We start from the raw sequence: 11,589 nt of genomic DNA on the forward strand, positions 1-11,589 counted from the left end.
AATGACCCAGAATGAAAATATCTTCCAAAAATATTTTCTTAGATACCCCTAAAATAAAATATCTTAAAAAGATATTTACGAAAAAAACCCTAGGAAAAGAAAATAATTCCAAAGAACTATGCATCTATGCCCCTATGGACACCGGGAGCAACTAGAGTACTTTCTTGCAAAAGTAAAGATAAGTATTTTGTGGAAATCACTAAGGATGAAGACACGTGAAGTCAAAAACTAACTCTGAGCATGAAAAGTGAGGTTTTTTCAACAAAGTGACAAACGGGGAAAAGACAGAATAGGGAAAAAGACGAAATAGGGAAAATGATAAAAAGTGAATAGTATCCGAAAAGTGAAAATGTGGAAATAACTCGGTCCTCAAAGGAAGTTGTCAATCCATACAAAGGAGTCTCAAAAGCCATTTCCAACCACTCGAGATGACACTAAGCGACAAGAACAGAACTCAGAAAAGAAAATTTAACGGAAAAAAATTCATCCGTAAAATTTCAGGAAAAGAAAAGGGAGGAAAATGACCGGGTCATTACAACTAAGGTTCCTGAAACAAGGAATGTACAAGTCCTTCCCAAGACTAGCGCCTACCCAAGGTGGAATCCTAATGCCACACAAAATGAAACAACGATGCAATGGATAGTTCCAACACTAGCCATTACGAGACATCAATAGAGAACTCAACTCAAGATGCCAACAAGTTTAATGAGAACTGGGCAGGATCCTAATGGAACGCTAAAATGACAAGGGAGAGTAATTAATTGCACTAATGCAATTAATTACACGAAACCACCCACATCCCAGCCGTAGCTCATAAGAGCTGTCTGAGGCAACAACAGAAGGATCTTAGGTCAACACACCTATCCAAATCCCGAAACCATCTCCCAAAGAAGGAAAGACACGAGAACCTCACCCTGAGGCTCACAAGGCAACTTCTCAACTCCCAAGGAAGGATTCGAGTCAATCCCGACTCATTATCCTATGATGCTAGAAACAAGATCCCAATGATGTCATCACATTAGGTCACCACGAAACCCCAAGAGACTATACCAAAACCCTGGACATTCCCTTACCTCGTCGTGAAGCCACAAAGGGAAGGAGATGAAATGGTGCCTACCTAGCCTGCATCTTATTCCACCAAACAAAAACTGCAACTGTATACTCACCTAAGCCTTACTCGCAGTTGACACCCATTTTGGTATTTGGGCTGTAAAGATATTGGGCCGTGAAGATATTGGGCTGGAGGCATGTGTTGTTGGATTTGGACTAAACAATAGATTTAGGTTAAGACTTGAATTGTTGTTGATAGCATGATAACGTGTAAATGCTGAAAAGGAGTTGGTCTGGCATATGGACCGATTTCAAGATGGGTTTTTTAAAGGAGACGATTATGTAGGTTCACATGGAGCATAACTAGCGTGCAAGGATTGGGTTGAATTTAAAAATGGATAAGGATTGCAGTTTGTGGTTTTTATCTTTTGGTTAAGGTTAGCTAAGTGCGTAGTTTATCAGTAACTTAGTTTATTTTAGATTAATAGTTAGGCAATCGATGAATTTGATTTGAATTTAGTAGTTAATTATGTGATAGTGTTTGATGTATTTAGAATGCTTGTATTTAGGAAGATAGTTTACATTTTTCTATAAATAAGAAAAGAGGCATGCTTTGTAAGAGGTCTAGCACCCTCAAAATCAATTTATTATTTTGTTTGCTTTCTCAAGCACTTTCCTCAAATAGCATCATTGCTATATCTATCTTTCTCCCTTTCTATTTCAGTCTCACTCTATTTCTCTCCCTATATCTCTTTCTCCCTATCTCTTCTCTCTATCATTTTCTATATCTATTTCTTCCCCTTTCTATTCTCTTGATACGTTACTATATATTATTCACTGATAAAGCCCTTTTAACTAAGGCATTATTGAACTCAAAAGAGGAATTTTATTGTTCCCTTTTTCCTCGCATCGCCTGAAAGTCAACTTGCTCAAAGGGACTAAAGTTGACAATTTACATTTGAACGACACAGTGGTTCTGGCACACCCACTCCATTTCAATTTAAGATCGGATCTTAGGAACCGATTTTAGCGTCAACATTTTTGGCACACCCGGTGGGACCCACTAGGTGAATTTATTTATTTACAACAATGATGCCTCCCAAGAGGAACACAAAGAATACAAACTCAAATGAAGAAGAAGAGGAAGAAGTCCAGCCAAACAGTTAATGCTCGCATGGATGGGATGAGTCAAAAGGTTACTGCTTGCATGGATGGGATGAATCAAAAAATGGATGCAGTATCAAATCAACTATCGGTGGTTCAAAGCCGATCTGATCAGGCCGAAGCCTCAAATGTGCATGAGTCATTGGTTCGGCAAATTTTTTCATCAAAGGTGATTATCCCTGAAGAACTAAGGACAACAATGACAGAAGTAATGCTGCAAAATCCAACTCTCGGAATGCCAATTAGCATGATGCCGATTCAACCATTGGGTATCACGATTGGTAATGTGCCGAATCCTACTATTGGCATGCCGATTGGTAACCCACCAACATTGTCAGATCCACCGGTAGTAATAGTAGTACCGATGTATCAACCACCGTTGATTAATCAACATAATCAGAATGAGCAATGTCCACCAGTGCAGCCGATTCCAGTGGTGAGAGATCAGTAGGAGGTGGTTGAAAACCACCAAGGCAGGGCTAATCTATTGGTACCTCCGGCGGCTGCTGGGGGGCAAGGTAATGCTAATTAACAAAGAGAATGGGGTTAATCCATTCGTTCTGTTACACCTAAATGATCCTTCGGGATAAAATGTAGGGATCGATAGGGCTCAAATTCTGGCTTTAATATAGGCTGAGGTAGCACAGGGACACAGACGTGCTAGGCTGGTATACAGAAAGTCTTATCCCAATCATGTCGATGCCCATGAGTTACCTAGAAATTATCGGTATCCTGAGTTTTTTATGTATAGTGGTGAAGAACATTTTTCTACGGTGTAGCACATTGCGAGGTTCACAGCACAATGTGGTGAAGCAGGCCTTAGTCCTTGGTTAAGGATGAGGTTATTTTCTAGCTCTCTCGCTGGGGCAATATTTGAATGGTATAGCAATTTACCAGCCAATTCTATTCAGACATGGGACGAAATGGAAGAGGCTTTTCATACTCAATTCTACCGAACAAAGACAGAAGCTACGCTAGCAAATATATCCCATTTAACTCAGTTGCCGAGTGAATTGGTAGAAAATTTTATTGCTAGGTTCAGAAAGGCTAAACTCAAATGCTGAGTAAGTTTGCCAGAACCAGAATACATTAAATTGGCAATGAATGGTCTAGACATTGAACATCGCAAGAGGTTTCATGGGGTTGAGTTTCAAGATCTCTTCAATTTAGCAGATAGGGCTTCTCGGTATGAGGAAATACTAAAAGAAGAGAAAGAAAGGAAGAATTCTTCTAAGGGTACTTGGTACAAGGACCCTAATTATGAGGTATTCTCGGCAGAAGTTGGAGATAAATTAGAAATTGACGTTGCAAAAGTCAATATCAAAATGCCATACATTTGTGAGGCATTGGTTAAACCTAAACCGACAACGGGGGGCAATGCATCATCATCATCAACATCGGCAGCAAGGAAAGGTCCTGCTGATACTGGGAAGAGTTATTCGTTCGACTTGTCGAAAATAGATCAAATCTTTCATCACTTAATGGCCGATAAAATGATATCTTTGCCTAAAGGGCATAAGATTCCATCGGCAAGTGACTTGAAAGGAAAAAAGTATTGTAAGTATCATAACTCTTGGAACCATGCTACTAATGATTGTATTGTTCTACGAGGTGTATTGCAGAAAGCTATCGATGAAGGTACTTTGAAGTTCCCAGATAAAACTTCAGAGACCATGAAGGTGGATACCAATCCATTCCCTATGATCATGTCTACTAATGTGATAAGCTTATCCAAGCGAGAAAATCGGCAGGAGGCTGAAAAGGCATCAAATGAGTTCCTTTCATCAAAAGTAACTCTTGAAAAGATGGCAGAGCTACAGAAATAGTTAAAAGAGGACCAGTTGGCCTTGATAGACCAGGGTTGTTGCCCAAATTTCAAGGGAAAGCAGAAGCCTAAAGAAAAAGAGACAATGGAGGTTCAAATAAAGCAGAAAGGAATTCTTGAGAGGCTTACATTCCCAATTAAGCCTGGTGAACAACTTTGGCAAGATAATTCTAGTAGCAGTCATGTGAAGGCGGACAAGCAGAATCAGTAAGGAAATATATCTAGCCGATTTCGTCCACAAAATCGGTATCATAGTTTTAAAAGGCGATCACCAGTTCAATCAGAAATTTGGGTACAAAGGGGAGCCGATTTATATAAGGTGTGGACTGTAAAACCCAAAACAAATTCAGCGGAGGATAGATGGACTCAAGTCAATCACCCAAAATTCCCTAAAGTTCAACAATATTAGAATGAAGGCCTTACTCGATCTTAGAAATGCAGGGAACAAAGGAGAAGGGCCGAGGAAAAAAGGAAAATTGATGAAGTAAGCAAAGAAGAGTTTGCTAACCAACCAGATGAGGAAGAGGAGCATCAGCCGACATAGCCCAGACACAAAAATGAGTTCAGAATTCAATTTGGTACTTTCCCAGATGAAATGTTGTGTAATATGGCATTTGTTTTACCAGCAATGTTTCAGGCCCCATCGTCATCAACTGCAAGTACAGAAAATAAGAAGGAAATAGAAGATGGATGGAAAGAAGAAAGAAGTATTCAGTCGATTCAAAATCTATCAATCCTTTCTTTAGAATCGGTAGAGAAAGTGGTTTTTGAAAAACCTTTGTTAGCAATGACTCAACAACTCAGGCCTTTGTATGTTAAGGTATAGGTAGAAGGTTAACCATTAATCGAGTCTTGGTAGACAATGGCTCACTTTTGAATGTTATTCCAGCAAACACATTAAAGAAACTCGGCAAGAGTATGGAAGATGTTATTCCTACTGATGTAGCAATTTATGGTTTCAACGGAGGTTCTACTAGCACTAAAGGGATCCTTCCTTTAGAAGTAGAAGTTGGAGGTAGGACATCTTTTGCGGCATTTTTTATTATTGAATTCACGGCTTCATATAATTTTTTATTAGGCCATGACTGGATTCATCTAAATATGTGCATCCCATCATCATTACACCAGATGTCGATTTTTTAGGATGGAGATAAGGTGAAAATAGTAAATGCTGATGATAAGCCATTTATGGCAAAAGTGTACTCGGCAGATGCTATTTTGTATAACGAAGAATGTGTTCCTATTCGATTTGTGGGAACAGGAGCCGATGGAAGAACAACCTCGGCAACCATGAGAAGAAGTTTTGCCGATCGTGAAATCGGCAAGTTGCAGCAGGAGAATTCTAGGCTGAAGGTAGAACTCCATTGGCTCGCTATAATTGAAGAAGTTGTTGATGGAAGCGAAATTTGAAAGAGAAGCTGCTCGGCAGTAGTCCTTTAGGGCCGCTTGCATTAGGCTACAAGCATACATAGCCGAGAAACGGCTAGAAAAAGAAGCAATAATAGAGCCAGGACCATCGGTTAATCTTACTGAGATCGATTGGTTCAATAATGAAAAGTTGGATGCAATTCAGTTGGAAGACTTAGAATTGGCACAAGCTAAGCTCAACGATCTTAAAGCAGAAACTCAAGATCCATTAAAGGAGGTGAATTTAGGCAATGATACAGAGCCTAGACCAACTTATATCAATGCACTGTTAGAACCAGAATTACAAGCCGAGGTTGCCGGTATGTTGAAACAATACAGTGATTGTCTTGCTTGGAATTATGAGGAAATGGTGGGTTTATCCAGAGATTTGGTAGAACATTGGCTGCCCATTAAAGATGGATACAAGCCATATAAACAGCCACCTCGTCGAATGTCTCAAGAGGTGGTAGATAAAGTCAAAGTGGAAATCGAATGATTGTTGGATGTTGGCTTCATTCGAACTACAAGGTATGTTGAATTGTTATCAAATGTAGTCCCGGTTATCAAGAAGAATGGAAAATTATGTATATGTGTTGATTTTTGAAACATAAACCTGGCAACACCAAAAGATGAGTATCTAATGCCGATAGCTGATCAACTGATTGATGCAGCTGCAAAGCACCAAATTATGTCTTTTATGGATGGACACTCAGGCTATAATTAGATTTATATAGTCGAGGAGGATATTCCAAAAATAGCTTTTAGGTGAACCGAATCGATTGGAACTTTTGAATGGGTGGTAATGCCTTTTGGGTTGAAGAATGCTGGGGCGACATATTAGCGAGCCATGAATTCTGTTTTTCATGATATGCTTGGCAAGTTTATAGAGGTGTATATTGATGATGTAGTGGTGAAATCAATAACAAAAAAGGAGTATTGGTTTATCTCAAAGCATCTTTTGAGAGGATGAGGGCTCATAAGTTAAAAATGAATCCAATAAAGTGTGCCTTTGGAGTATCGGTAGGAAACTTTTTGGGTTTCTTAGTTCATCAAAGGGGAATAGAGATTGATTGGAATAAAGCTAAGGCGATTATTGACGTTGGTGTGCCGAGAAGCAAGAAATAGTTACAGAGGTTACTAGGGCAGGTGAATTATCTTAGGAGATTTATTGCTAATATAGTTGGGAAATTACATGAAGGAATATGTGGAGCTCATTAAGCCGGCATCAAAATGAGATGGTTGATACGCCGATATGGATATTATTGGCCTGGAATGAGAAAAGATTGTATGACCTATGCAAAAGGTTGTATAGACTGTCAAAAGCATGGTCTAATGCAGTGGGTTTCAGCAATAGAGATGCAATTACTAGTTAAACCATGGCCTTTCAGAGGTTGGGCCATGGATCTAATCGGCAAAATTAATCCTCCTTCATCAAAGGGTCATCATTGGATTATTTTAGCTACCAATTACTTTACCAAATGGGTAGAAGCCGAGGAATATGTATTGGTAACTCATAATACCGTTATATAGTTTTTGGAGCGAAATATCTTTCACCGGTTTGGCTTACCAGAAACAATTGTTGCCGATAATGGATCTGTGTTTCGAGCGAATGAAGTATTACAACTCGGCATTGATATACAAGTGAAAATGGTAACTTCAACACCCTATTATGCTCAAGGGAATAGCCAAGCAGAGGCTTCAAATAAAGTTGCTATTGAAATTATTGAGAAGATGATAAAAGATAAGCCAAGGTGTTGGTATGAAACCCTTTCAGAAGTGTTGTGGGCCTACAGAAATTCGAAGCGAACAAGTATAGGAACAACTCCTTATCGGCTAACATTTGGCCATGATGTTGTGTTGCCGATGGAGTTAAATGTGAAATCGGCAAGGGTAGCTCTACAACACAATCTGATACCTGCCGATTACAATGAAGCTATGCTTGCCGAGTTAGAAGACCTAGATGAGGTTCAGAAACTTGCTTTAGACCACCTTATGGTCCATAAAGCAAAGGTAATGAAGGCTTATAATAAAATGGTGAAGTTCAAGTCATTTGCAGAGGGTGATATGGTTTGGCAGACAATTCTTCCACCTGGAAAGGTGGATAGAGTTTATGGCAAGTGGTCACCTACTTGGAAGGGTCCATATTTGGTTCATCAAGTATTGCATGGAGGAGCGTACATGTTAAAAGATTTAGATGGTGGAATCCATAAGAGACCAATAAATGGAAGGTACCTTAAAAAATATAAGCCAACTATTTTTGAACTTATGGAGGAAAAGGAAAAACCCTCCAATAAAGCAATTCAAATTGAATTTAACTTTTTTACCCTTGTTCTCTCTACTGAGGCGATTAGGGTTTACTAGGGTTTTGTTGGCTTACAGCAAAAACGATGGAGGAGGGGCAACCCTCCTCTATGGCGGGTAGTGTTTCTCCCGTGATTAACCTTCCCATTGTCAATCGTCTTACTTGGAGATCATTGTTAATCAACTCTACTTCGATGGGATTCACTCCATTGACGTATTATAGTGAAATTCATAGGAAGGATGTTATGATCATTGAGGATGAAGATATCTTTGAAGAATGGGAATATTGGAAGAATTCAGTTGTATGCTATGTACTTAGAAGCAAACCCTATTTTCCTTATTTTAAATCATATGTTCAGAAGAGATGGCATAAGGATGCTGTAGTGGTATCAATAAAGGAGGGGTTTTTTCAGGTTCGGTTCCCTTCAGAGGAGGATCTGTTATGTGTTTTAGCGAGATTTCATAAGTTTCAAGGGCGGGCAATCATTGTAAAGAAATGACATAAAAGTATTCAACTGGAAAGGGATATATTGGAAACGGTTCCAATTTGGATGAAAGTGTGCGAGTTGCCAATGCATGCACGTAGTGGGGTTTCTATTTCAAAGGTTGTATCAAATATTGCAAAACCGATATATATGGAGGATATTATACAAAGCCGTGATAAAGGATTGTATGTTCGTGTCTTGGCGGAGATGGAGGTTGATGGTGTATTTCCAAAAATCATATAGACTAGATTACATGGATTACCTTGTAAGGTGAAGGTAGAATATGAATGGAAGCCTCAAGTGAGTAAATTTTGCAAGAAAATGGATCATAATGAATCGATGTGTCCACTTAACAAGGTTAAACCTAAGCTGAAGGAAAAATGGGTGTAAAGATTAAGCTAGTGGTCAACGAGAATAAGGATTTAGAGGTGGTAAGGGTTCAACCAGTTAAATCAAATGACAATGATGAAGACCTGGAAGGATTTACAGTGCAAAGGAAATCGAAAGGTAAGTCAAAGGTGGGACAAGTTCAAACTTAGAAGGAGAATTAGGTTGTTTCTATTAATGCGTTTCGGGTGCTGAAGGAAAGTACTGAAAGAGATGAGGTCATGGTAAAGGGGGTTAGTAATGCTCACTCAGAGATTCAGTGTAATGATATTGAGAGTTCCTTTTCTTCACCATTAAAGAAATGAAACTTGGATCAGTGTATTAATGGGGAAAACTCTCAGGAAGTGGTAAAGGAAACTCAAGAGAGAGATATTATTGGTGATGGAGGTCAAGTTATGGAAGGCAAAACAATTTCTCCTGGAGGGGTAACATCTTCATCTTCAAAAAAAGTGAAAAAGAAGAATAAGAAGAAGGAAGTCGAGATTGATCCTCAAGTGGTGAGAATTACCAGAGGGATGGTAGTAAGTGGGTTGTTCCACCAAAATCAATTATTTGATGATTGGTCTATGGAATGTTAGAGTTCTTAACAGGAAAGTTATGCAGAAAGAAGTGAAATCCTGGTTGAGTGAATCCTCTATATTTTTGTGTGGGCTAGTGGAAACTATAGTTCAGAGTGCTAAATTTCAGAAATTAACAACAAAGTTAAGAAGAAACTGGAAGTGGGTGAATAATTATAGTGCTATTTCAGGGGGTTGTATTTGGTGTGGCTGGGATCCAATGAAGGTTTGTATTACTGTTATTGAGATCAAGGCACAAATGATATTGTTACATATGGATATTAGAGGTTCCAACAGCAGATTTTATGTTACTTTTGTGTATGCTAAGAATACAGCAACTGAAAGGCTGTTATTATGGAAGGACTTAGTGGAGAGTGCTCATCATATTAATGGTCCATGGCTATTGATTGGGGACTGGAACATTGTTCGATTTAATTATGAGAAATTAGGAGGTAAATATCATCCCTCTAGAGTATTTGATGACTTCAATAACATCATTGATAATTTATGTTTAGCTGATATCCCAGTGACAAATGGGGTATATACTTGATGTAATAAAAGATTTAGCAATAGAAGAATCTATGCTTAGATTGGATAGAGGGTTGATGAATGAAGATTGGGAACAGGCTTTTCCTAACTCTCAAATTACTTTAACTCCTCCATTGACATCTGATCATTGGGGGTTATTTTTGAATTTATCAGTAGAGATAGCTGGTGGTCCAAAGCCATTTAGATTTTTGTCTGTGTGGAGTCAACAACCAGTTGTCAAGGATTTGATTGCTGATGTGTGGAAAGTTAGGACTACTGGGGATCCAATTAAGCAACTATTATACAAGTTAAAAATGGTTAAGTAGGCAGTGAAGAAATGGAATTCTGAGAAATTTGGTTCTGTGTATGAAAAGGTTATTAGTTGTAGGAATTCTCATGTAGTTACTCAGCAAATGTTGTATACTGATCCTATGAATGAAGATATCATTAAGATAGAGGAGGATGGGAGGAGGAATTTGGAGGCTGTGATTTTAAATGAATCTGTTGTTCTTGCTTAGAAATCTAGAATTCGATGGATGAAGGATCAAGACAGGTGTTCTAAGTACTTTTTTCAGGAAATCAAACAACACAGTAATAATAATAATGTCACAGTTATACATGATGAGGGTGAGGTGATTACTGATCCAAATAGAATTAAAGGAAAGTTTGTTGACTATTTCCAGTCTGCTTATGCTAATATTAAACCTGCTTCCTGTGGTTCAGAAGCTAAATACATCAGGAATACTTTAGTTACTGAGGAAGTGAATAGGCTAGAAGCTACTATTTTAAGGGAAGAGGTGAAAAGTACAATGTTCTCCATGGGTCCTGATCGAGCTCCTGGTCCAGATGGGTTTAGTGCAAGGTTCTTTTAGAAATATTGGAGCATCGTGGGTGAACAATTTTCAGAGGCTATTATTCATTTCTTTGAACATATGGAGATGGGGAGAGGTATTAATAACACTTTTATAACTTTGATTCAAAAGAAAACTGAGGCTTTAAAAGTGGGTGATTTTAGGCCTATATCATTGTGTAACGCATTTTATAAGGTCATTGCAAAGATCTTATCTGCTAGATTGGCTGGTGTTCTGGGGAGAATTATAGGTAAAGAGCAGAATGCCTTCATTCAACAAAGAAGAATTCAGGATAACATCATAATGGCACATGAGCTACTAAGAGGTTTTGGTGCTAAAAGGGCTAAGCCTAGGTTAGCATGGAAGATTGATTTAAGGAAGGCTTACAACACTGTACAGTGGTCCTTTTTGTTAAATTTGTTGAAGCTGTTTGGCTTTGGAAATAAATGGATCAGTTGGATTCATATGTGTATTTCATCAGTTTGGTTTTCTGTCATTATTAATGGCTCTCTATATGGTTACTTCATACCTGAGAGAGGGTTAAGGCAAGTTTGTCCATTGTCTCCTTTGCTTTTTACTCTTGTCACAGAGTATTTTTCAGGGATGATGGAAGCTGAGGTGATAAGTGGCAAGGTTTTTCCTACTGAAGCTGTAGTGCAAGCTGGTATTCCTTTGACTCATCAATTTTTTGCGGATGACTTGCTTATAGTTGTGAAAGCTAACATGGCAACTGTATTAACTTTGAAGAAACTTTTACTTAAGTTTGAAAATACTTCAGGATTAGCAGTTAGCAAGGAGAAATCAGAAGTGTTTTTAACTAATTCTGTCAAAAGAAGATCCACTATTGTTAGAGCTCTGGGATGCAAGGTTGGGAAATTTCCATTTACCTATCTTGGTCTGCCAATTTCAGATAAAATGGTACGCAGTAGGGATTGCATCAAATTGATTGACAAAGTAGTCTCCCTTACAACGAGATGGAATGGATTATATATCTCTATGGCTGGTAAAGTGGAACTGGTCAAAGCTTGTATATT

General features: G+C 38.5%; 1 protein-coding gene across 1 annotated transcript; it reads left to right on the forward strand.

Annotated features, from left to right (window-relative positions):
• The first annotated feature begins 7,093 nt into the window (after positions 1-7,093).
• LOC132306053 (uncharacterized) lies at positions 7,094-8,475 on the forward strand. The gene is made up of 2 exons (XM_059803250.1): positions 7,094-7,674; positions 8,271-8,475. Exons 1-2 carry the CDS (start codon positions 7,094-7,096, stop codon positions 8,473-8,475), a joined length of 786 nt encoding a protein of 261 aa, XP_059659233.1.
• The last annotated feature ends 3,114 nt before the right edge of the window (positions 8,476-11,589 follow it).

Source organism: Cornus florida, unplaced genomic scaffold (genome assembly GCF_030987335.1).
Source record: "Cornus florida cultivar Cherokee Brave unplaced genomic scaffold, ASM3098733v1 CherokeeBrave_3.0.0_Hap2_Chr05, whole genome shotgun sequence".
Taxonomy (NCBI): Eukaryota; Viridiplantae; Streptophyta; class Magnoliopsida; order Cornales; family Cornaceae; genus Cornus; species Cornus florida.

Bases quoted from the DNA above. Each gene is read 5' to 3' on its own strand.
- LOC132306053 (XM_059803250.1), top strand. From the start codon at position 7,094: ATGGTAACTTCAACACCCTATTATGCTCAAGGGAATAGCCAAGCAGAG. The intron at 7,675-8,270 runs GTACCTTAAAAA...TCAACTGGAAAG, and splicing joins AAGAGACCAATAAATGGAAG to GGATATATTGGAAACGGTTC.